We start from the raw sequence: 27456 nt of genomic DNA, 5'->3' as shown, positions 1-27456 counted from the left end.
GAAGCTTAAGCACCTAGGTGCAGGAAGAGGGAAGATTAACTATTCTGCCTAGCAACAACACTTTGAAGGCATCGAAAAAAAATAAAAAAATTCTTAAAGGACTAATGACATTTTTTTTTTAAAACTACTGATGTAATCTTATATTTATGGGTGGAACTCCACTTTAAACAGCTGTTTCTTTTACACTTGAGGGCTGCTCTGGCAGGGGGTCAAGAAAAATCCTGCCAGCAGCTTCTTTGGAGCACAATAGGAGCAGTGAACTTACCGCTCCTAATGTGCTCCTGCTCATTGAAATCAATGGGCAGCGTTTCCGGCAAAGCGCTGCTGTAGCGGTGCTTTGCGAGTGGTCTTTGACTCTTTTTCGGCCGCTAGCGGGTTTTAAAACTGCCCGAAAAGCACTGTCAATCTGACGGTAAAGCGCCGCTAAGAATAGCAGCGTTTTACCGTCGACGCTCGTTGCGGCTCGGTGTGAAAGGGCTCTTACCGGCTCTGTGCAATGGGTTTTGTACATGACACCTGGTTCCTCCCCTTCTCTGGTTCCCCACTGGCTCTCTGGGTCCCTCCTCTTCGCCATGTGCCACCATAGTAAGCTGCTTCCTCTGGTGGCACGCACATGGCCTTGACCCCGAGACATGCTCTGTGTCTATTGACACACAGTGCGGCTTGGCCCCACCCCCTACTACCTCTTTATTGGATTTGATTGACAGCAACAGGACATTGTATGGGGGATATAGCTATTGGGGTGAGGGGGGCACAGGACATTGCTATGAAGGACATAGCTAATGGGGAGGGAGGTGGCACAGGGCATAGCTATTGGGGGGAGGGGGCATAGGACATTGCTATGGGGGACATAGCTATTGAGGAGAGGGGGGCACAGGACATTGCTATAGGGGACATTGATATTAGAGGGGGGCACAGGACATTGCTATGGGGGACATAGCTATTGGAGGGGGGGCACCGGACATTGCTATGGAGGACATAGCTATTGGGGGGGGGGGGCACGGGTCATGGCTATTGGAGGGAAGGGGGCACAGGAAATTGCTATGGGGGACATGGTTATCGGAGGGGGGGGGCCCAGGGCATTGCTATGGGGGACATAGCCATTGGGGGAGGGGGGCACAGGACATTGCTATGGGGGACATAGCTATTGGGGGGGCTCGGGTCATGGCTATTGGGGGAGGGGGGCACAGGAAATTGCTATAGGGGACATGGCTATTGGGGGGAGGGCACAGGACATTGCTATGGGGGACATGGCTATTTGGGGGGGGGCACAGGACATTGCTATGGGGGACATGGCTATTGGGGGGGGGGGACACAGGACATTGCTATGGGGGACATGGCTATTGGGGGGGGGGGGGGCACAGGACATTGCTATGGGGGACATAGCTATTGGGAGTGGGGGGGGCTCCGGTCATGGCTATTGGGGGGAGGGGGCACAGGAAATTGCTATGGGGGACATAGCTATTGGGGGGGGCTCGGGTCATGGCTATTGGGGGGAGGGGGGCTCAGGAAATTGCTATGGGGGACATAGCTATTGGGGGAGGGGGCTCGGGTCATGGCTATTGGGGGGGGGGAGGGGGGCACAGGAAATTGCTATGGGGGACATGGCTTTCGGAGGGGCCCAGGACATTGCTATGGGGGACATGGAACACTACAGTGTGGGGGGCTAGGATTGATTAACCAGTTCCCGACCCCCGCATGTACATATACGTCCACAATATGGCACGTACAGGCACATGGGCGTACATGTACGTCCTCGCCTATTAGCGGGTGGGGGGTCCGATCGGGACCCCCCCGCTACATGCGGAGGTCGGGTCCGCTCGGGGAGCGATCCGGGACCACGGCGCGGCTATTTGTTTATAGCCGCTCCGTCGCGATCGCTCCCCGGAGCTGAAGAACGGGGAGAGCCGTGTGTAAACACGGCTTCCCCGTGCTTCACTGTGTCTGCGCATCGATCGCGTCATTCCCTTTATAGGGAAGACACGATCGATGACGTCATTCCTACAGCCACACCCCCAAACAGTTGTAAACACATACTAGGTGCACCCTAACTCCTACAGCGCCACCTGTGGTTAACTCCCAAACTGCAACTGTCATTTTCACAATAAAGAATGCAATTTAAATGCATTTTTTGCTGTGAAAATGACAATGGTCCCAAAAATGTGTCAAAATTGTCCGAAGTGTCCGCCATAATGTCGCAGTCACGAAAAAAATTGCTGATCGCCGCCATTAGTAGTAAAAAAAAAAAAAAATTAATAAAAATGCAATAAAACTATCCCCTATTTTGTAAACGCTATAAATTTTGCGCAAACCAATCGATAAATGCTTATTGCGATTTTTGTTACTAAAAATAGGTAGAAGAATACGTATCGGCCTAAACTGAGGAAAAAAAATGTTTTTATATATGTTTTTGGGGGATATTTATTATAGCAAAAAGTAAAAATATTGAATTTTTTTCAAAATTGTCGCTCTATTTTTTTTTATAGCGCAAAAACTAAAATCCGCAGATGTGATCAAATACCACCAAAAGAAAGCTCTATTTGTGGGGGGGGAAAGGACGCCAATTTTGTTTGGGAGCCACGTCGCACGACCGCGCAATTGTCTGTTAAAGCGACGCAGTCCCGAACTGTAAAAACACCTTGGGTCTTTAGGCTGCATATTGGTCCGGGGCTTAACTGGTTAAAATAGTATTTTCTGTTGGAGATAGACATTGTGTATTTTTGTGTTTTCTTGTTGCAGAGAAGACCTATAACTTGTAAGGGAGCCAGCTACTCCTACTTACCAAACGAGTGTGTTCTTATTCTGCTTCCAGAAGATGACTTGCTGGTTTCAGTAGATGTTCTCGGCACTGCTTTGGAATTGATGACTGTTATACATACCAGCTTCTTTGAAACACGTACCCCAGCTGGTACATTTTCCCATTTTAGAGCTTGCCTCTGCTGGCAAATGAAGAAAAATGTATGATTTGATATAGAATGCTAGTATAGAAGTTGTACATAAAAGTAATCTGGGTCGCCCCCTCCCCTCCCATTAGCTGAGCTCTGCAGAGTGTAACTTCAGCTCTCCGCCCCTTTTTTTGGAACTATCAGACGAGCTGTAAAGATTCAGCACTTTGAACAGATGAAGGGAATAATTTAGATCTGCCCTTTTCAACCAGGATGCCTTCTGGGTTCTTCAGGAGTGTCAGGTCTGGCAAAATGTAAAAAAAATTCTCAACAAGTGCGTGGATCAGGTGTGCCTTTTTTTTTTTTTTTTTTTTAAACCAAGCCTCCGGTTTTTATAGGTTATAGACATTATAGGTTAAGGTGGTCATCGGGACTTTATGGACACTATGGGGGTCATTTACTAAAACTAGAGAGTGTAAAAGCTGGTGCTGTTCTGAAAAGGAAACAATCGGCTTCCTATTTATATCATTTATTGTCAAAGATTAATTGAAGGAGCTGAAGTTAGAAGCTGTTGGCTGCCATGCACAGCTGCACCAGATTTTGCGCTCTCCACTTTTAATAAATCAGCCCTAATATGAGACCCAAAATGTCTACCTTTCTAACCAAGAATTCTGTATGTAACACTTCAGAAGAACTCTGTCATTTTATGTATCACAGGGTTGGTTCCAAGAACTGTGTTTTTTTTTTTTTTTTTTTTTTTTTTTTTACAACCGCAGTCATCAAAGTTTAGATGTGCCTTATTAAATATTTGGAGCTTAGGAATTTTGAAAGAGCAGTACTTTTTACTGATGACATGTTGAAACAAGTGCATGAAGCCTGTGTGTGTGAAAACCATGCTTAGATTTTGGGGGATAGGACGCAGTTTTACAGCTCCACTGCTCTTGTGAAAAGTATACTTGTTCTGCCATTCCAGTTTTTTAAATTGGAACTTTGTTCACAGGGATAGAAATGGAGGAGAGACTTCTCCAATGTGGACACTGTGATCAAAACAGAAGTTATATAGTCTTGTTGGGATTTTCTGTGTAGTGTAATCTTCCTTTACTGGAAATACATTGTTGGGACTGGTAAATGTAAAGGAGATAAGATTGTAATGTGTGGTTGGTAATAGTATGAAAAGAAAAAGCTTATTCAATGGTTTGGTCATTTTGATATGTTTCTCCCACAGCTGCGTCTTAACAGCATTAAGAAGTTGTCTACTATAGCCCTGGCTTTGGGGGTGGAAAGAACTAGAACAGAATTGCTGCCATTCCTTACTGGTAGGTATTTTTATATAGTCATAATGTGTTTGTCTCTGCAAGATGTCCTACATGGTAAAAGTATATGTTGGGGCAAAAAAGGCCTAGTCAATCACAGACAAAAATGTATATGTATTCTGTAGAATTACCGTTTCCCTTCACTGAAGCACCTGAAATCATTAATGTGGAGGGGTGTCTACATTACTTTTGGTCATATAAATCAATGTGATAGTCAGGTATTCACAGCCCTTTGGTCATATAATGTATATTGAATTGACTATATCCTATACCAGTGTTTCTCAACTCCAGTGCTCAAGGCGCCCCAACAGGTCATGTTTTCAGGATTTCCCTCAGATGAAACGGCTGACTAAGGCAGTGAAACTGATCAAATCGCCTGTGCAAAATAATGGAAAGCCTGAAAACATGACCTGTTGGGGCGCCTTGAGGACTGGAGTTCAGAAACACTGTGCTATACTATTTTCCTTCCTCTTTTAACCACATTCCATTCAGGCCAATTCTGGAACTTTGCTTCTACATGTAATTTTTAATTTTTTTTCTAGAAAATTACTCAACCCCCAAACATTAGATGTTGTGTTTTTTTTGTTTTTTGCAGACACCCTAGGGAATAAAATGGTGGTTGCGACTTTGTCACACGGTCAATTTTTTTTTGTGAAAGATGTTATGACACCAGACTTTGGTACTTAAAAATCTCCAAAGGCAACTCTATAAAACAGTTATAGAGGAGGTTTTGGGCTAGAATTGTTGCTCTCACACAAACACACGATGATACCTCACATGTGTGATTGGAGTACAAAAAAATGGGTTTGCCCCCCAAAATGTTTTAATTTCTAAAAGATTGTACACATGTTATATCTTGGTTTAGAGGTAATTTTAAAATTAACCAGTATATCCAGTCAGTATTTTAATGGTATCTTCTCTAATGTCTATGAATTCACTTTAATTTATTAATCAGATTGTGTGTCATATTTAGTAGACTGTCTTCCTAAGACAGAAGGTGGAAAGGCTGCATACTGGAACCCAGCCACTTTATAAAGCGGTAAAGATATGGCTTCAGCCTTTAGAGAAGCATAGCCAGGAGGTGTTCAGACTGAAGTCATATCTTTACCTCTCTATATAGTGGCTGGGATCTTGTGTGCAGCATTTTCCACCTTCTAAACTGTTTCTCAGCTAGCCTGGAGGAGCTTGTATGAACATCGGCACCCAACCTGTACTTTGGACTGCAGGGGCAGTGCTTTGAGTGGCGCTCCAAGTCTTTGTACATGGCTCAGACCGTTATCCTCATCTTTGGTGTTAATACTAGATAATGGGGTCGATTTACTAAAACTGGTGCACGCAATCTGGTGCAGCTGTGCATGGTAGCCAATCGACTTCTAACTTCAGCTTGTACGATTGAGCTTTGACAGTAAGGCTGGGTTCACACTACTACACTACTTTCATCCTACTTTGCTCTGCTACATTGGTCCTACATTTATCCTACATTGGTCCTACATCCATCCTACTTTCATGAACAGGATACTACTTTGGTCCGACTTCAATGATATTCAATGGGCCTGAAGTAGGATCAATGTAGGACCAAAAGTAGTACAGGGAGCATTTTCAAAGTCGGACCGACTTGTGTAGGACGCTACAAGACGCTCTCATAGGGAAACATTGAACACAGAGCAAAGTAGGATGAAAGTAGTGTAGTAGTGTGAACCAAGCCTCAAACCTGGAAGCTGATTGGTTTCTATGAGTTGCACCTGATTTTTCACACTCCAGTTTTAGTAAATAAACCCCACTGTGTTAATTCTAGATTTGATACAGACCTGTTAGAATTCTTTAGTGTCTTCTGTTTAATGTACTTCCATCCATCGACACAGTACAAATAGTAAGAGATATGTAGAGAGCCATAGCCTAAAGCATGTGGACTGATCACAAATGAGTCATGGTTGTTAGGATGCTGGTGAGTCCCAGCCAGCTAGTAATTCATACATTCCTTAACCACTTGACCACTTTTCTCCAGAAGATTTACCCTTTTTATGCCTGGCCGTTTTTTGCTTTTTGGCACTGCATTAATTTAACAATTACGCCGTCATGCAGCGCTATATTAAAAGGAACGTTTTATCCCCCCCCCCCCCCACAAATAGAGCTTTGTTCTGGTGGTATTTGATTACCACTGCAGGTTTTTTTTTTTTTTTTTTTTTTTTTTTTCAGGTATACATGAAATTTTGGGGAAGAAAACTCAATGTTTTGACTTTTCTGCTATAAAACGTATCCAATAAAAAACTTTAAGAAATCAAATTTCTTAAGTTTATGCCAATATGTTGTCTATTACATGTCTTTGGTTAAAAAAAAAAAAAAAAAAAAATCCAATTAGCATATATTGATTGGTTTACGAAAACTTTATAGCACTTGCAAACTATGGTATATACTGGAATTTATTTTTCATACTAGTAATGGCAGCGTTCAGTGACTTGAGAACCACACCAGTGTTTGTGTGTACTGCAAGGTGCTTTTACTAAGGTATGTGACCATTTTTATTCCCTGCTTTGCAGGGAGGAAAAAGGCCACATCCCCACTGACAGGACAGAGCTCTGCATTGTTTACGTATTCAACATATGCAGAGCTCTGTCCTGTCTTCCATCTTGCCAATTAGCGAGTGCTGGAACTTTCCTTTCAGGTTACAGGTAACACACCATATCTGGTTTCTCTAGGATATTTCTTGTAATCATTGATTAGTGAAACTTTGTTGCTATTCTCTGGCTGTTATTTGATGAGAAGTAGACCTCTATAAACAACTCACTGAGCTTTATTCCCTTGCACACATTTTTTTGTTTTTTTAGTTTGTGTTTATGTAGTTTTCTACACCATTGTAGCTATGAATATTTTTGTTTATAAAGAGAAAGGTATAATAGTATTTTTGTCCATTTCAGACACTATATACGATGAAGATGAAGTACTTCTGGCCCTCGCTGAGCAGCTGGGAAGCTTTACTACTCTGGTTGGTGGACCGGAATTTGTCCACTGTCTTCTTGTAAGTACATATGCTTTTATTTAACAGTAACCAATTTAACTCATCAGCTTTATACAGTTGTATTTAAGTTAAATATACATTATCTTAAAGGACAACTGTCGCAGTCCTGTGAAGCAACTGTTGGTGCCATGAGTGTACAGTGCTTGGCATGCTAGAAATCCTGCGGCTGCCCTGTTCCCACTTCTCTTCTTTGGACGAGAATTTGCCATTGCGATAGATGCATGTCTGATAGAAACCTCCCCTGTCTGACTTACTGAATACGTGGTTGAAAAATCTATCTGACTTATTTCAGTTGCCAAAGGATTTTTATCTTCAGCTAAACATACTTAGGTTCTGGACTTCTATTAGTCACTATTGCCGTTGTACAATACAGAGTACAGTGGTCAAGGGCTTACCCATATCTGTCATTGGGAAGTTAAACGGCAGCAGATCATCCTGTGTTCTACTCCAGGGGTCTCCACGCTTTATAAACAAGGGGCCAGTTTACTGTGGAGGTAGAAAATGTGCCAACATCATTGGGACAAAAAATTGTCCTAAAACCTGTGGTCAGTAGGAGGAAGTATCCCATCATTGGTATTGGTGGGAGGAATAGTGCCCCACTGATGGTGTCTCATTGTTGGTGTCCATGGGAGGAAGAGTGCCCCACGGGCCAGATGAAGGCAGACAGAGTGCCACATTCGACCCACACGCTGCAGTTTGGAGGGCCCTGTTTTCTTGTAGGCATGTTCACAATGTAGCACTGTGCAAAGCGGCAGAAAGGTACTTGGTTTCAACGACCTGCTAATCTGCCTTTATGCTCCTACTTGTGAGCAGGAGCAAGTAATATTGAAGGGAGGCAACAGGGATTCTAGGTGGTCTCGCTGTTGGATCTCACCGGAAATCTAGATGACATTTTAGACAATACAAAGGAATTCCTTGTGAAAATAAAGCAAACATCCGCACAGCACCCCTTATTCACAATGGATATAGAAAATAATTACCCCCCCCCCCCTTTAAAATCACAATCTTTGCAGCCTGTGGATTTTTTTTTAAAACGGACAGCTTTTGTTTTATCCAGCTGCATTTATTCAGTGTAACTTATAACATCCAAGTTAAAGATATAACATGTCAAAAGAAAAATAATCAAAAACAGAATCACTGAGTTGGAAAAAGGATCGACCCCCTCCTAAAAATTACTTGTAAACTCAATCTGGTGTAGCTAATTGCACAAAGCCATTTCGCTTTCAACTGTGATCGGTTGTGGTCATTTTGATGAAAATGGCTTTCCTGGAGCATTTCCGTGCCTGGTAGTGCAGCTAAGGCAAACAATCAACTATGGATGACAAGCCACTGTCAACAGATTCCTGAAATAAAGTTGTGGACAGGCACAAGTCAGGAGATGGATACAAAAAAATTCAAATGCTTTATCAATGCCTAGAAGCACAGTGAAGTCTATTAAGATGTGGAAGGTATTTGGTACAACAAAAACCCTCCCTGGATCAGGACGGATGAAAGAGCCAAAGCACACGGCAAAAATACACCACAGTGGTTGAAGCAGAAAAAGGCGAATGTCCTTGCATGGCCTAGTCAGAGCCCAGACTTAATGAAAAGAAAAAAGGGGAACGGCGCCAACTAATAAAAATATAAATCACAAAGCGGTTATGCTCCTAATATTAGTGACACACAAATAGCAATGAATGTGTAAGAAAAAGGGCGCTACATTATTATCAAGACTATGTATTCAATATGTAACATTCCTAAATAAAAACTATATTTAAAAAAAAAAACTAATTATGCCATTAAAATGAATAATTATGTGTATCCAAAAGCCAAATTTCCTATTGTGACCAAAAAAATAGAACTATGTGAAATATTGAAATTAAAGTTCTGTGTATAAATAGTCCAATGATTAAAACTCCAGTACTGTGGTGTCTGTCAAATATGGTGCCCCAATATTCAAAGGAAATGCGCTCCACCCAACGTGAGATCAATTGCGCTCACCAGAAACATTCAGCCAGCAAGTGTCCAAGCATGGATATGTATAAATCTTGTCCTTCAATCGATAAGCCAGCTTAACCCTCCTCTTATGTTAGCTTTCTGTTACTATCCATGATGTTAACGGGTCGGTTTTGACCCGTGTCCTAAATCGGCCATAAAATACCCGCTGAACAATTATTTATCATCCAATTTGTTTCTTACCTCTTGGTTACCTTGTTGGGCTTCTTTATCCTTGAAAAGATTGGTTTTAATATTTTTGGTGTGACCCCTTAGACCTTTCTTTTGATAGCATACCTCTCATTTTAAAAAAAATGGTAAAATAGTCAGCAACTCTGAAATGTATTTGGTCCTATGTTTCTTTACTTTATTTAGAGAAGCAGGCAAAAAGATAGGCCCCTCCCTAACTACAGCTCACAGGGTTGAGAGGTGATTGGCTGTCAGTGTTACTAAGCAGAGAGTGTTTATGATTTCAGTTTTGGCACTTATTAGTGTCCTATAATCCTATATTATAACTGGGTCAGAATTGACCCTAACACCATAAACGTCTTAATTTTCACCACAGTATTTTATATTTTAGTGAAAAGGATTCTTTTTCTATTACATTGTTTAAATATAGGTTCCTGACAAAGTAAAAAAATATTGATGCAATAAACAAATTTATGTGATACTTATAGACATTCAAAACCTGAAAACGGGTCGGTTCTGACCCTAACACAAGAGGGTTAATCCTTTAAATCTTCTATCTCCTTTCCCAATCACGGGCTCTACAAAGACGGCTCCACCAATGAGCCACAGAGAGGCAGATGATCGTGTAATAACTTTTTTTTATTCAGATGATTCTTAATACAAATGTGTATGGCACTTGCATATGACAATGACCTAAAGCACAAAGCAAAAATGACCACACAGTGGTTAAAGGAGAAAAAGGTGAATGTCTTTGCATGGTCTAGTCAAAGCCTAGACTAGAACCCCCTTTGAAAATCTGTGGAATGACTTGAAGACTGCAGTCCACAAACGGTCACCATCAAATTGAACTGAACTTGAGCAGTTCTGCAAAGAGTGGGCAAATATTGCAAAGTCTAGAATAGATGTCAAGTTAGGAGACATATCCCAACAGACTAAAGGCTGTAATTAAAGAAAAAGACAGTTTAACAAAATACTAACGATGGGGTGATCCTTTTTCCAACTCAGTGATTCTGTTTTAGAATTTTTCTCATTTTATTTTTGACATGTTGGTGTTGTATCATTCACTTGGAGGTTATAAGTTGTATTGAGGGAATCCCAGCTGTATAAAAACAAAAACTGTCTTTCTTTATTTCAGGCTGCAAAGTAACAAAATGTGATTTTTTAAAAAAGGGGTAATCGGTTTCTATATTGTATGTAACAATTCTGTTACTGTTAACTTCTAATTAAAAAAACAAAACAAAGCGATCATATGATGCTTGGAACAGTCACATACTAGAAGGAATCTAGAAGCTAGTTGCCTACCTACACACGACAGACAGATTTTTGAACTGTAACTGCAGCAAAAAAAAATCAACCCTCAAGGTACAATATACAGTTTGCAAAAAATGGAGGGTTTGCCTTTGATATCACCTAAATGGTGTAATGAAAAGCTGTATTGCCTGCATCCCTTTAGAAGTGGATAGAATATGTAGGTGTTACTTAGGCAAAATGTGTGTTTTTTTTCCATTAGAGAGACCTTTGGGATTATTGATTTTCTGGTAAGGGAAGATTTTAGAAATGCAGGGGCTGGAAATTGTCACCTCATTCTTGTGGTTCGGAGGCTTCTAATATTTGCTGTCCAGCTTCCTCATATCACTAGGTCCAGCAATAAGAAAATTCTAGCTTCATCCCTTCAGCACCACACTCTTCCAGGTCTGTATTTTAGCTGCTGAAAATTAGTGCCGTTATACAGTGTCTGGGCCTCATCAGTTTTAAACCAGACCCCAGGCAAATCCTATAAAAGTTGTTTAACTATTAAGGCTAGTATTAGTAATTGCTATCTTGTTTTAGATTGGGGTCGCATATACTGCATACCAGAACTCGGGAGGGTAGTTCAACTCTGTCCCAGTCAGGCTTTACTCTGTTGCATCAGTGTGGCGATACCTGGTGATTGCCTTATCAAGAGGCATGGAAGTGATCAAGCTGTAATATTTCATATAGTGTGGTCTTCTGCCTGCTTTGCAGTAAGTCAGGTTGGCTGTATCATATAGTGGATGGGCAGAATCACAAATCTTGTTGTCGAACAATTAATTTGTGTGCATTTTAAATGTATTCATTGCAATGTGCTGTATACCGCTCTCCAAAACCACCCCAAAGATGCTCTTTGCAGGAATTTTTTTTTTTTACTTCCTGCAAGCGTGCCACCCCAGTGTCAAAGCACTCTGGCTTTTTCCACTGGTGAGGCATGAGAGGCAGTTTTCAGGCACTTTACAAGCGTTATTTCTAGCGCTAAAATGCCTGAAAACTGCATCAGTGTGAAAGTAGCTATACATTTTTTCTTTTGAAGGCTCAGATTTATTATTTAAGTCTGTCTTCACTTTGCTTTACTAGGGTGTTTTTTTTTGTTCAGGATCACATCAGGCTAATTACAAAAAGATCCATATTTGTATTAATTTATAAATGTGTTTTTTAGCCTTTCAATATTTGTAAAATAATGGGGTCTCGTACTGTTATAACTGGAATAATTACATTGCATAAAAGACCACTTCAGTCACCATGTTAAATGGAATGGAAAAACAAAAAAAACGTTCCCCACTGCAAGGCAATATCATGCACATTTTGAAAGACTAACCTTAAAACAAAGCCCTCCGGCAGCATTCTGTCACCGCTGCAGAGGCTTCCACCGGTCTTCCTTCTAGGTTTGCGGATTGCGGCTGTCTGACCGGAACATAGCTCTAAAGGAATGGCACGGTTAGAATATCGCCTGTACGGTGCACTTTTAGTAGATAATCTTACCTACAGGTAACCTTTTTGTTTTAAGCTTACCTGTAGGTAAAAATAAAAGCAGGGGGTTTACTGTCACTTTTTAACAGTTGAAGTCCTAATTTTTTTAGGTGTATGAACACTTTTTAAGCCTCCTGCAGCTTTTCCTATAGGCTTAGATATAGTTATTGCATGCTTGCATCATCGTTTATAAGGCTTCTAAATTGTTGACTTGTATGATTTGTTGATGAGGTTTCAACACAATATGAAGCCGATTTGTAAAGAATTTTGACAAGGATTTGAGAGAGTTTCTTCCCTATTTCAGTCTAGTCCATCAAGAAACATGAAAGTTGTTCTTAGACTGATGCCTTGTCCTTTTTTGTCCTTTGTTGGCTTCAGCTACAAAGCTTGCATCTGGCTCCCCACTTCCCTGCCAATCTACTTTGTGCGTCAGCAAGTAAAGCTGCCAAAGTCTTAGATCTCTTCTGAGCATTTTCCGCCTTCTGAAATGAGCGGCCTGCAAGCATTGCGGATATTGAGACATTAGGTGCCATCTGGGGGGCCCTTCTCTCCTGGCTCCTGTCCCAAACTTGTGTTCAATTTGGCAGCTCTTAAATATTTTTTATCAACGTCACCAGCTCAGTTGAAACTCATTTATGTAGGTTGGGAGCAGATGCTGCTTGAACAAAACAGGCAGCACCAGGTGGTCTTGTAAGTATAGACATAATAAGCTTATGGTGCAGCAGGATTTATAGTAATCAGTGGCTGCTCAGAATTTATGTACATTCTGTGAAAGTGGTTCAGAAAGTTCCCTTAAAAAGACCAACCGTTCTGAGACACATATGGAGGCTTCCACAGCCAACCTCTCCCTCTGAAAATGACTTGACTCTCACTGCTCTGGTGGCATCCATTCTCGGAGTCACTGGAGCAAGTATATGTAGTCAGTGATTTGGGAAGCATTGAATTCTGAAGCTGCCAGGCAACATTTTCAGCAGGAGGTCAGCAGTGGCAATCTTATTTCTCGGGTTCCTTTAACTTGAAATGTATGGCAATGGCACATAATTGGCCTGTATTCGGAGCTATTGCTCCTTTGTTCTTTCGATTCCTGTCCTGCATCTGAGTGTAGGTAAGAACAGGAACATTCCAACGTGAGATTAAGCAGCTACAATGCTTGTTCCTTTCAAAAATAGATTTCCGGCAGCAGATTAAAGGCTATATACTCCTTGCCTTTTTAAGTGAAGATAATATTTTATGTGAGAAATGTGTTTTTAAAGGGGGTTTTGGCCTTTTATTATAAGCAGAACTTTCGGCATGTGTAAAATGCAGATATTGGTCATCACAGTTGTGTATTAACCACTTGCCGATTGACCTATAGCCAAATGATGACTGCAGGGCGATTTTTGTTATTCTGGGAGGGCGTACATTGACGTCCTCCCAGAATCGCGCACACTGGAGTGTCCATGACTGATGCTGATAGCGGCCGTTTACCATATGAACGCTCCGTCAAATGATGGCGTGACCACGTGTAAACCGGCATCATGTCATGACACCGGTTTCTCTCTCCCCTTTGTGTACCAATTGGTACAGTGTAAGAGGAGAGGGGGAGAGATCATGGCAGCAGCTCTGTGGGCTGGATCTGTAGTGCCCACAGTGCTGCTCTGTGACAATTGCAGTCACATCCAGCCAGTCATTCATCCATCCATGCTCAGCCATACTCTGCAATACCCTGCTATTCTCTGCGAGACCCTTCCATGCTTGGCCATACGCTGCCTCTGTATGTGGCCAGGCTGTGGAATGTAGCATGTAATAGTACTTTATTTCAATTTTTTTTTTTTTTGTTCACTTCCTTTAAACCCCTGCAGTCTTTGGATGGCAGTATCTCTAGAGGTTTCAGGCAGCAGCCCACTGGCATTTCACAGATCATTTTGGTGTCTATTAGGAATTGTATTGCGGCATATTCACTATCCAGTCTACTGGATGTGGTCAGAGCTGTGATATCACCATATTGTTTAACTGTAATTCAAAGAGCGGTGTCACTGTCCTTGATATGCAGTGGTGTGTGAGTGGTGGCTGAACAGCACTGCAGATTTTTCTGCAGCCAAAGCTGGCTGCCCATATACTGTATGTACAGTGCATACAGAAAATATTCACAGCGCTTAGTCAGGGAGGTGACCAATAACCCAATAGTCACTCTCGCATTTCTCTGTGAAGAGAGGGGAACGGCCATCTCTGCAGCACTCCACAAATCAGGCCTGTATGGTAGAATTGCCAGACAAAAGCCACTCCTCAGTAAAAGGCACATGATAGTCTGCCTAGAGTTTGCCAAAAGGCACCTGAAGCACTTTTGCCATGATAAACCAAATTCTCTGGTCCGACGAAACACAGATTGAACTCTTTGGCCTGAATGGCAAGCATCCTTTCATGTCTGGAGGAAACCGTGCAACGCTCATCACCTGGCCAATACCATCCCTACAGTGAAGCATGGTGATGGCAGCATCATGCTGCGGGGATGTGTTTCAGTGGCAGGAACTGGGAGACTAGTCAGGATCGAAGGAAAGATGAATGCAGCAATGTGCAGAGACATTCTTGATGAAAATCGGCTCCAGAGCGCTCTGGACCTCAGACTGTGGCAAAGATTCATCTTCCATCAGGACAGCAACACTAAGCACACAGCCAAGATAACAAAGGAGTGGCTACGGGACAACTCTGTGAATGTCCTTGAGTGGCCCAGCCAGAGCCCAAACTTGAACCCGATTGAACATCTCTGGAGAGATCTGAAAATGGCTGTGCACCCAATCCATCCTGATGGAGCTTGAGAGGTTCTGCAAAGAAGAATGGGAGAAACGGACCAAAAATAGGTGTGCCAAGCTTGTAGCATCATAGACAGACTTGAGGCTGTCATTGGTGCCAAAGGTGCTTCAACAAAGTAATGAGCAAAGGATCTACATGGGGTTTTTTTTTTTTTAAGGAATTTGTGAAACTTCTTTTACATTGTCATTATGGGGTATTGTTTTTGTAGAATTTTGAGGAAAATGAATTGAATCAGTTTTGGAATAAGGCTGTAATGCAAAATGTGAAAAAAGTGAAGTGCTGTGAATACTTTCCAAATGCACTGTATTTCAGCCTTAAATACACGAGTAAGTGAGTGGAACATCCTGGAGGATGGTAAAATGGTGCAATAGACACTAGTAATAGACACGGGTGTTCCATTTTAAGGTCTTATGCCAAATAAGCCTCAGTTTAAATACTTTTTCTCGTCTGTCTTATAAATGCTCTCTTGTTGGGCTGTTGTTCATTACGGTGTTCTGCCTCCAGTAATTGATGTCTTTTTAATATACACAGCCTCCATTGGAAAGCTTGGCAACTGTTGAAGAGACAGTAGTTCGTGACAAGGCAGTGGATTCCTTGAGGAAGATCTCTCATGAACATTCTCCTGTTGACCTCGAAGCTCATTTTGTGCCACTAGTGAAACGTCTAGCCAGTGGAGACTGGTTCACATCACGTACATCAGCTTGTGGGCTCTTCAGTGTATGCTATCCAAGAGTTTCTAGTACTGTCAAGATGGAAATCAGGCAGTAAGTCGAGCTTGGATTTAATCTTTTTTTTTTTTTTTTTTTTTTTTTTTTTTTATAAAACCTAATTTGTGTATTTTTATTTTTTATGTTTAACATAAATACCAGGAAACTCTTCTGGCTGAAATAATTTACTAAAATTCCATGTATTCATGTATATAGATATATAAAAATGTATTGCATTTCTATTTGTATATAGACACTTCCGCAATCTGTGCTCTGATGACACTCCAATGGTACGACGTGCTGCTGCTTCAAAGCTTGGTGAATTTGCTAAAGTACTTGAACTGGAGTATGTGAAAAATGATATCATTCCACTCTTTACCAACCTAGCCTCGGATGAGCAGGTGAGCGATCTGTCATCTATCTATCATATCATGCTATATGGATAGATTTCCAAAGAATATTGGAAAATTACAATGTAGTGAAAGTTTTGCAAATAGTCTATAAGCACTCCTCCACTTTTCCTGATATAGTACCTGTCAGGTGATTGCTTTTGGAGCATGAGGTATACTGTAGATTTTTATTTTAAAACAACACTACAGGATGCCTTCTGGTCTGTTTCACAAATAGGATATTCATTTACATATTCATTTACATCTTAAAGCGGGGGTTCACCCGAACATTAAAACATTAACATTAGATTGTGCTTCCCACAATTAGCCTCAATCGGGTGTTTTTTTTAAACCTATGCAGTACATACCGTTTTAGAGAGATGTTCTCCGCGGCTTCCGGGTATGGTCTGCGGGACTGGGTGTTCCTATTTGATTGACAGCCTTCCGGCCCGACGCATACGGCGCATCACGAGTTGCCGAAAGTAGCCGAACGTCGGTGCGCAGGCGCCGTATAGAGCCGCGCTGACGTTCGGCTTCTTTCGGCAACTTGTAACGCGCTGCTTTATGCGACGGTCGGAAGGCTGTCAATCAAATAGGAACGCCCAGTCCCGCAGACCATACCCGGAAGCCGCGGAGAACATCTATCTCTAAAATGGTATGTACTGCATTGATTTAAAAAAAAAAACACCCGATTGTGCTTCCCGTAATTAGCCTCAATCTAATGTTAAAAAAAAAAATTCGGGGTGGAACCTGGCCTTGGGGCGGCAGGGAGAGCAAATCCGGCCCTGCTGATCGGTCTATATAGCCCTTAGAAAATGATAGTAAACAGCAGAGAAGTGAAGGAAAGATGGCCAGCAGAGAGTCTGTACTCACAATATGAAAGTTTTTCAAGTAACCTTGGGTTGGTGTGGCAAAAATAAGTATTTTGTACTGTTATTAAAAAAAAAAAGTGTATACTGTGACCAAATTACTTTTGAGACCCTTTTTCAGGTTGAGACCCGTTGGAAGCATGGGTTGTAAAATATACACTGTTATGGAATAATTATTTCACTCTCCGCTGTGTACTCGCATCAATTCAATGCCTTACCCACAGATATGTCTTTGTGCTTGGCTGGAAGAGGCAACCCTTGTTTATACTTTACAGCGGAAAATGTAATTCCAGTCAAAAACTAACAAAGCCTAAACCTTCTCCCATCCCCATTGTAAGCCTATTCCGACTCCTTGTAAAGGAAAGATGTCTGTACTTACCTATGCTGAAGAAGCTTCAGTCTAGTCACCTGATTGGGTCCCAGCGCTGGCTTCAGTGTAGAAGGGGGGACAGACGACCACAGCTGTGCCATAGTAAGCCTATGGGCCCTTTCACATGGGGCTGTTGTGTGCGGGCTCCGCTTTAGCTCAGCGGGGATCGCTCCGTTGATCCCTGCTGAGCAGGCATATGACAGGTCTGTCTCTGCATTCTGTGCAGGGACCGACCTGTCAAAGCTCCGCTCTCTCCTATGGGGGATCGGATGACGAAGAACCGTAGAGTCTGTTGTCGTCCGATCCGCCTGACGGATGGAAAAGTAGGGTTTTCCGCCGTCGCACTTTGGCGGGTCGGAAATCAGCGGGCATGTCACCTTTGACACCCATAGCTCCATAGAGGAGCACAGAGCGCCCGTTCAGGTTCCGCCTAAAAAACTGGCAGGTGGACCTGAACAGTCCGCCCATGTGAAAGGGGCCTATGGGTGACATCCTCAGCCAGGCTCTGTGGTCAGCAATCTTTTTACACCGAAGCCGACCGTTTAAGAGATAATGTGACCAGACCAAAGCACCCTCAACATAGGCAAGTAAAGGCCACTTTCCTTTACAGGGTAGTTGGAATAGGTGTGGAATGGGGGTGCGAGTAGTTTTAGTTAGTATTTGACTGGAATTTACACTTTAAGCAAAATAGCCAGTGTCGAGGGGAAAAGCTACGATTCCCATGATTACGCACTATGTTTTCTTGATTCATGGATGTGTGTTGCAGACCATTGGTACCAATCTGCTACCATGTCCCTGAATTATTATTATACAGGATTTATATAGCGTTAACCGTTTGCGCAGCGCTTTACATCAGGGAAGACAGTACAGTCGCAATACAAATCAATACAGGAGGGATCAGAGGGCCCGGCTCGTTGGAGCTTACAATCTAAAAGGGAGGGTCAAGTGGAACAAAGGGTAGTTGACTGTGAGGGATGATCAGATGCACTCAAATGATGTGCAGTTGTTGGGTATGGGTAGGGTAGGCTTCTCTGAAGAGGAGGGTTTTCAGGGATCCTCTAAAAGCTAATAGAGAAGGAGATGGACGGATAGATTGGGGTAAGGAGTTCCATAGGCTTGGAGAGGCACTGGAAAAGTCCTGGAGTTGAGCATAGGAGCAGGTGATGAGAGAGCAGGAGGTCTTGAGAAGAACAAATGACTGCATCCAAAAGCTGTGTATTTGAAGGAACAGTGCCTCACATTCTTGTTGCTTTACTATTGCGTGTTAGGAACTGATTGTAAATCTGTATGAAAGAACATTGTTCTCCCATAGAAAACATAAACAGTCCTCACCTTTCTTTACAATTTGTTATTGCTGTAGGACTCTGTGAGACTATTGGCCGTTGAAGCCTGTGTTAGCATTGCTCAGCTTCTTCCAGAAGAGGATCTTGAAGCTCTGGTGATGCCTACTCTTCGACAAGCAACTGAAGATAAATCTTGGCGTGTCCGCTACATGGTGGCTGACAAATTTTCTGAGGTAGTGAGAAATCTACTGCTAACCATATCCTGTCCTAGGATTGAGTGTTTTTATGTTTTGGCAAGCTGAGCTTCCACAGTTGTATTTGTTAAAAATATTTTTAAACTTAAAGTGGATGTAAACCCAAAAATTGTATGCATTTATTTTTGATGTCACAATGTACAGTAAAAGATTTCCTATCATCTGTGCCCAGTCTTGCCACACAGTTAATCCAGCTCTGAGCAATCCTCTTTTATTGTTCAGTGAAATAAAACGGACTTGCAGAGAAAAACCTTAGTCCATTCCGCCACCTTGCTGTGAATGGCAGGTTATTTACATCTCTCATGCACTAGCCTGGAGACGGGCATTATTTTAATTTCCACCCCCACTCCTTTTCTGCAGTCATGTGGTTACTTTTCTGGATTTTGACTGGATGTTGGTGATCATAGTAGAATTTAGTGTAAGGAATACACAGGAAAAAAATACACGTTGACAAGGGGGGTGTAGAGGAGGGCGGGGAGTCTACTGACATCACGACTCTGCCCACAGAGCTCCAGACAACAGATCCACCCACAGAATCTGCAATTTTTCAGTTCTTAAAACAGAGGGGAGACATTAGACGGGTAAGGATACATGCAGGAGGCATCTATATCCTTATAGATCAGCACTATGGCAGTAGTTTAGAAAGGATGAGAGTGGCTTTACATCCACTTTAACTAGTGAAAATACCAGATTTTGACTTGTTAACCTTTTTCAATCCCCATATGCAGCAAACATTAGACTGGGAGAGGGAGAAGCAGCCTAAGTTGCCAGTCACATGTATTGCAATGCTTATGCGTTAACAGGGAACATACTGATGAGAAAAGAGCTGACTGTCAGATTTCATCAGTCTGCTGCATCTCCTTCACTGGTTAGTCGCAGACTGAGGGTTGGGAGCAAGACCTAGTTGTACCACCTAGAGTAAGATCAGGTCTGGCGGAGCTGGCTCAAAGGTCTATACCAAAGTTATTCTTGTGTTCTATCATAATACTGTAGTAGCATCTACAATCACTATGAGCACAGCAACCGGTTTGCTACCCGAACAAATTTGAGTCAGGCTTGAGAGTTTCTCAGCCATTCAGCGTAAGACTTGTATGTTTAAAAATCGTACAAGGCTTTCACTGATTGGCTGAGTGGAGAGCTGTGCAGATGTCACGGTTTCCACCTTGGCCAGTTAGAGGGAAGCCTTGTATTCGTGAAAATACAAGTATTCCTCTGACTGTTTGGGAAGCACTCATTTATGTTCCAGCAGCAGACAGGAATTTGCCTGTGATGCTGCCTGAGCACCGCACTTCATACTGTATGTGATTAATGCCACTAAAGTATGTTACAGAACAAGAATAGCTTGGTTATGGAAATAAGCTGGCCCAAACTAAAGTGAAGTGGTACATGGACCTAATTTAATTCCACTTTAACCTCCCTGGCGGTATTATGATGATTATTTCAGATTTTAGGTGCTGAAAGCGGTACAATTATTTTGCATGGAAATTTGGCGTTTTACATTGTAGGCCTGCAATTCTTAGGAATAACTCACTTAAATCTATCCAAACCAGAGTCTAGTAGACATTCCGGGTATAATAAAATTTGAAAAACAAAATCATAAATTATAATAAATAATTATTACAAATTATTGAATAATTTTTATTATAATTATATTAATGTAATCAAATCAAAAACACGGAAATTTGCTCAGTTGCAGAATTGTCGCTGTCATTACTTTTATTTGTTGATGACGAATTTCCCCACAAATCGCTATCGCTCAATTCTGCAAGTGATTATAATTTATTATCGCAGTTTTATAGCTGGTCTAAAACCACTTTTGACATAAAGGGACACTTTTTTTGGTTGCTATGGACAATTTTCAGGCAGAAAGAACAGTTTTTATTATACAAAAGTACATACAGAACACTGGGCAGACCACTAGGGACAAGGGGTGTGTGTATTTTTTACATACAGTACTGTAATCTATAAGATTACAGTATACTGTATGTAATGTGTTTATTTACTATTTTGAATTTGGCGCTGATTTCTGCCCCTGTGCGTCGTAACGTCGCAGGGAACGGAGCTCGGTGGCACACAGGCACTGTGTAAATCGAGCGAAGACACCGCTCGATCACACAGGGGAGAGGCATCGCAGGGACAAGGTAAGTAAACCATGCCTGTGGATGCTGCGAGCCAATCCCGAGTCTGGCATCGGGGATACCGCTTTTGGTTCTGAAATTCCACCCCGAGCCAGACTCAGGAATTCCGCCAGGGAGTTAAAGACAGGTGTGACATTAAATATATTGCATATCTGAGATTTTATGATGAGCTTGCTACTTTGAGGGTAAGTACTTGTAACTGACATCTCATTTACTTTTCAGCTCCAGAAAGCTGTTGGGCCAGAGATTACAAAGAATGACCTTGTTCCCGCATTCCAGAATCTATTGAAAGATTGTGAAGCAGAGGTTAGAGCTGCAGGAGCGCACAAAGTAAAAGGTAAGGCAGGCGTTACTAGATTTGGCTCTTTTGGTATTAAATTATTTTTTTTGTTTTGACATAAAGTATGTTCTTTTTACTACTGAAACTGATGCTTTTAAGTGGTCTTTACCATTGAAGCAGACATTTTATTATATTGCAGCTTTCCATTTTTAATAGATGTGGTTGAATTATTTTCTTTCTTTCTTTCTTTCTTTCTTTCTTTCTTTCTTTCTTTCTTTCTTTCTTTCTTTCTTTCTTTCTTTCTTTAACAAGCTCTCCAGCAGAGTGTAAACGTTTTGTGATGGGGGAAAAAAACATTTAAAGCGGAGGTTCACCCGTACAATATACTTTTTCCCCTTAGATTGATGCTCGTTTTGTCTAGGGGAATCGGCTGCTAGTTTTAAAATATGAGCTGTACTTACGGTTTACGAGATGCATCCTCTCCGTCGCTCTGTCAATCAAGAAGGAACGCCCGCTCCCGAAGACCCATACCCGTAAGCGACGGAGAAGATGCATCTCGAAAACGGTAAGTACAGCTCATATTTTAAAACAACTAGCAGATTCCCCTAGACAAAACGAGCATTAATCTAAGGGGATTGTTTGAAAAAATAGATTAATGGGTGAACTCCCGCTTTAACAATAGCAAAGGTGCGATTTTATTTATGTAAAACCTTTATCCCAAAAAGGAAAAACTGCTGTAACGACTTATGAAATATTAGCTGGAGTTTGGCTTAGTTTTAGTGTCTAAATCTGCTAGTAACACCTAACGGTGTTTCAACCTTTTTACTTTTGAGGAACCCTTGGCAAAAAGTCTGAGATCTTGGGGAACCCTGGACATTTTTATCTTGCTTGCTAGAAAATGAATTGAAACCCCATAATGGACCTTTTGCCACATTTCAGGCTTCAAACATAAAGATATACAACTGTATTTATTTTTATTTTTATTTTTTTGAAGAATCGACAACAAGTGGGACACAATCGTGAAGTGGAATGAAAATTATTGGATAGTTCAAACTTTTTTTAACAAATAAAAAACTGAAAAATTGGGCATGCAAAATTATTCAGCCTCCTTAAGTTAATACTTTGTAGCGCCACCTTTTGCTGCGATTACAGCTGTAAGTCGCTTGGGGTATGTCTCTATCAGTTTTGCACATCGAGAGGCTGAAATTTTTGCCCATTCCTCCTTGCAAAACAGCTCGAGCTCAGTGAGGTTGGATGGAGAGCGTTTGTGAACAGCAGTTTTCAGTTCTTTCCACAGATTCTCGATTGGATTCAGGTCTGGACTTTGACTTGGCCATTCTAACACCTGGATATGTTTATTTGTGAACCATTCCTTTGTAGATTTTGCTTTATGTTTTGGATCATTGTCTTGTTGGAAGACAAATCTCCGTCCCAGTCTCAGGTCTTTTGCAGACTCCATCAGGTTTTCTTCCAGAATGGTCCTGTATTTGGCTCCATCCATCTTCCCTGTCCCTTCTGAAAAAAAGCAGGCCCGAACCATGATGCTGCCACCACCATGTTTGACAGTGGGGATGGTGTGTTCAGGGTGATGAGCGGTGTTGCTTTCACGCCAAACATAAGATTTTGCATTGTTGCCAAAAAGTTAGATTTTTGGTTTCATCTGACCAGAGCACCTTCTTCCACATGTTTGGTGTGTCTCCCAGGTGGCTTGTGGCAAACTTTAAACAACACGTTTTATGGATATCTTTAAGAAATGTCTTTCTTCTTGCCACTCTTCCATAAAGGCCAGATTTGTACAGTATACAGGGACTGATTGTTGTCCTATGGACAGACTCTCCCACCTCAGCTGTAGATCTCTGCAGTTCATCCAGAGTGATCATGGGCCTCTTGGCTGCATCTCTGATCAGTCTTCTCCTTGTATGAGCTGAAAGTTTAGAGGGACGGCCAGGTCTTCGTAGATTTGCAGTGGTCTGATACTCCTTCCATTTCAATATTATGGCTTGCACAGTGCTCCTTGGAATGTTTAAAGCTTGGGAAATCTTTTTGTATCCAAATCCGGCTTTAAACTTCTCCACAACAGTATCTCGGACCTGCCTGGTGTGTTCCTTGTTCTTCATGATGATCTCTGCGCTTTAAACGGACCTCTGAGACTATCACAGTGCAGGTGCATTTATACGGAGACTTGATTACACACAGGTGGATTCTATTTATCATCATTGGTCATTTAGGTCAACATTGGATCATTCAGAGATCCTCACTAAACTTCTGGAGAGAGTTTGCTGCACTGAAAGTAAAGGGGCTGAATAATTTAGCACACCCCATTTTTTCAGTTTTTTATTTGTTAAAGTTTGAAATATCCAATAAATTTCGTTCCACTTCATGATTGTGTACCACTTGTTGATTCTTCAAAAAAAATTACAGTTTTATATCTTTTTGTTTGAAGCCTGAAATGTGGCAAAAGGTCGCAAAGTTCAAGGGGGCCGAATACTTTCGCAAGGCACTGTAGATACCAAACATGTCATGCTTTAAAATTGCGCGCACTCGTACAGTGGAAACAAAATACAATACTTAAAATCTCCATAGGCGATGCTTTAATTTTTTTTTACTGGTTACCTTTTTAAAGTTAGAGGCGGTCTTGCACTAAAATTAATGCTCTTTCTTGAACAATCGCGGCAAAACCCCACATATGGATTGAACACTATTTACATATGCGGCGGCGACTTGCGTATAACATGACATTGGGGTTCAGCAGAGCACAGGGATCCAGGAGAGAACAGTACAGGGAGGGAGGCGAGTGGGGGGGGGGGGGCAGAGAAGTGCAGCTCAGTACAAGGGTTGCCAAGAGTGCACAGTACAGGGGGGCCAGAACAACACCGTACAGGGCACCAGGAATAAACTGGAGGGCACAATACTGAGATCTGTAGTGGTTTACCTCATGCTTAGGGAAGCTGCTGGATCATGATTGTATCTTATGCTGATTTTTGCCCCCCCCTACTCTCCCATTCCCTCCCGAGTGAGGTTACACACTGCCTCCTGGGATAGACAGGAAGGGAGGGTCGGCTAAGATATGCAAAGGACAGTAATGTTGCTCTGCCTGTCAGCTCTTTGGGGATGGGATCTATTATTCACCTGTTTGTGATGAACGGTAGATTGTGGTACCTTTTAAAGTGGTGTCTGTATAATACATGTGGTGTTATTGGCCAGATCACCAGGGGGGTAAAGAAGAAAACAAATGTAGCCACTACATCTAATGATGAGATGTGATGTATTTTATTTATTTATTAAAAAGTGTAGCTGCAGCTTTTTTCATTGTTTGTTTAATTTTTTCTTTTTTCTTCATTTTTTGATAGTGGTGCTTTGTGTGCCTTTTGCTTTATGTATCTCCTTTAGTTGGTGCTTTTCTGTTTTCTGCTAACTTTTTTTGGCCCTAGGTTAAACTTTTCATACAAAGTGCTAAGGGAATACAGTTCAGAATAGATGCCATTGATCTCTCTTGACAACTACAGAGATGAGAAATCTGTTTTCTTTTCTTTTCCCTAGAATTTTGTGAGAATTTGCCCTCTGATGGAAGAGAAACGATAATCATGAACAACATTTTACCCTATGTAAAGGTAATTTTTCCAATACATGTTAAAAAAAAAATAAAAAATCTTTTTATAAAAAAGCTGGTTTGGCTTTACTTCTGTGGATCACAGGAGTGCAGTTCGTTCTGCACTCCTGTGACACCTTTTCAGCCGTCAGCGGGCTAAAGCCTGCGATCAGCTGACATCAGAGACGGTCCAGACTTGAAGTATCGCACCCATATGGCCGGGCTTCACCTTGGCACCTTGCTCGGCCACTCAGCTTCTCAGCTTGAACCCGCTGCCATGGCTCAGTGCTCCAGTGAGTGCCAGGCGAGGGTTGGCGGCAGAGCAGAGTGCCTAAGCCGGACAGTCACGGCTCTCTATTTAGAGCAGCGGGAAGAACTAACCGATCAGTGGTGGTTGATCGCTCAGTTCTCAGCCTTAGAGTTGTTGGACAGGTGCAGTATCACCACCTAGGTAGATATTTGAAAAATTCCTATACTTCTTTTAAAGTCAAACACCAACATGAAAATTGCTGCTGTCCTTTATTTTTCCTGTATGGCAGAAGAAAGGACAAGGGGCTGTCTGATCTTTCAGTTGGGGGAATGAGATGGGAGTAAAGGGGCATATATCGATCTCCACACCACCAGGTACATTTGACAGATGGGCCTCTGTTGCTACTGTGCCATAATCGGAAAAAGGTAATCACTGGGTGAACCTCTGTGTGAACCGGGATCATATCTACATGAGACCGACCTAGGGTTCCCCGTTTGCGTTTGTACATCGTTTTCTGTATAGTGATTCTTTATTGTTTTTACTGATCATTATATACTCAATCTTTTGGATATTTTTTACTCTGGTTACCGCCATTACCCACTGCCTTTAAAGTCACATTGGGGGGTCTCTTGTTTCTATAGCTACTGTACCATAATGTGCAAGGACCCCAAGCTTATGGCTACACCGTCTGCTAGAGGTAGCTAGTTACCCCTATTCAAACCTGAAAGCAGGTAGGGAGGCAGAATCGAGAATAAAGTTTGTTTGCAATCTAGAGCTGAGTGTGCTGCAAGAATTGGAGCAGGAAGCCTTGGCATTTGAACCTACTACTACGGTCTGTGTGGTATCCCTCTGTCTGGCAGAACTCGGTGTTGCAGTCTGCAGGGGAAATGCAAAAGTCGGCATTGGACAGCTATAAATCAACAGCGACCGGGGCCAAGTGACATAACCACTAGGGACCTCTTGCAGAACATTAGACTAACCAGAAGAGTTTTCTCTAATCATAATTACTGTCACTTTTGCAGACCTGAGATATTATGACCAGAAAAAAAAAAATAGCTGCTAACTTATGTCAGATTTATTAAAGAATTGCTTAATTTTTCTTTTCTTATGTATTTACTGAAATTAATTTTGTCTTATTTTTTTTATCATCTTTTTATAGGAACTGGTATCTGATACAAACCAGCATGTGAAGTCTGCACTGGCCTCTGTAATCATGGGATTATCCACAATTTTAGGCAAGGAAAATACAATTGAACACCTCTTGCCTCTCTTCTTGGCTCAGTTGAAAGATGAGGTAGTGTTTAATTTCTCAGGTTAATCTTTGGACTTTACAAATGAAACTATGTGAATCTACATTTTGTATTGTCTGTGCACATCATCTTCGTTCCTTTTCAGGATTTTAAAATGATCATGTTTTGATTTTAATGCCCCTTGTCCTTCTTTGTGTGAGAGAATTAATAGTGTGTTTTCAAAAGACTTTTCTGTTAATTTAGAGCAATACATAGAGCAAACACAAACATTAGGAAGAGGATTCTACTGTTGGTCAAGAAATGGGAATTAGACCCCTCAGTATTTGTCAGGGGGTTATTTGAAGCCCAGCCCCCTTTTATTTTTATTTTTTAACGCTATATAAAATATGTAAAAATTATCGAAACACTTTTTTATTTTTATTTTTTATATCTATATATTTTGATAGAGCGGGAAGGGGGAAATTCACTTTTATTTATCCTAGTAACCATTCTTGTCCCCAAACTAAAAGTGAGAAAATTCACAATTTTGACTTGTGACCAAAACAGGGGAAGTCTTCTAACATGGCCTCTTTTTGCAAATTAAGGATTTTCTTCACTTTGGAGAGGTTTACCTTCCCTTATAAAACGAGTGACAGAAAACTACTCTTTTCAAAACTTTGATCTAGGCATAGTTAAATGCTTAACTTGTGCTAATGCATCTAAAACTTGTTTTTCTGTAAAAATGTGGGTAGCCATAATTGCACATTTTGTGCATATCAAACCACAGTGCAAACCGTATTCAAATGTGTTCGCACCAAACGATTAAAGTGCCAGAACTGTGCATACATAAAAAATATAGTCCAACTACTTGTATATTTCAAATTAAAACAAATAATTATAAAGCCCAAAACTATATATAGACTAAAAAGTCCCCAAAAACTTTCTTTTGAAGTGCTGTTGTGCAGAAATTCCTAAAGCCCCTCAAACATGGTGAACTGTGCTCCACGCAACCCCCTTGTGCTTTTACTCACCAGATAGTATGGACCCCTTGGCAATACTGCATGTGGGTCTATTAGGCTTAAACTGGTAAGTGGGGAGTTGTAGCCGCCGATCATCTATTTCTTCCTAATGTAGTCGCCACTCATACAAGAAGAAAAGAGAAGTTGTG

At 41.6% G+C, this 27456-nt stretch overlaps 1 protein-coding gene across 1 annotated transcript in view; it reads left to right on the top strand.

Annotated features, from left to right (window-relative positions):
- Positions 1 to 27456, top strand: part of PPP2R1B (protein phosphatase 2 scaffold subunit Abeta) — a 54527-nt gene that overhangs the window by 10858 nt on the left and 16213 nt on the right. Inside the window, exons 2-9 of the mRNA XM_040325402.1 lie at positions 4111 to 4201; positions 7114 to 7214; positions 15462 to 15694; positions 15891 to 16038; positions 18626 to 18781; positions 21163 to 21277; positions 24761 to 24831; positions 26219 to 26353. Coding sequence (XP_040181336.1) covers positions 4111 to 4201; positions 7114 to 7214; positions 15462 to 15694; positions 15891 to 16038; positions 18626 to 18781; positions 21163 to 21277; positions 24761 to 24831; positions 26219 to 26353 — 1050 coding nt within the window. The remainder of the gene's footprint in view (positions 1 to 4110; positions 4202 to 7113; positions 7215 to 15461; positions 15695 to 15890; positions 16039 to 18625; positions 18782 to 21162; positions 21278 to 24760; positions 24832 to 26218; positions 26354 to 27456) is intronic.

The sequence above is a fragment of the Rana temporaria genome, chromosome 10, assembly GCF_905171775.1.
Source record: "Rana temporaria chromosome 10, aRanTem1.1, whole genome shotgun sequence".
NCBI classification, from domain to species: domain Eukaryota; kingdom Metazoa; phylum Chordata; class Amphibia; order Anura; family Ranidae; genus Rana; species Rana temporaria.
This window is presented reverse-complemented; position numbering and strand designations above follow the sequence as displayed.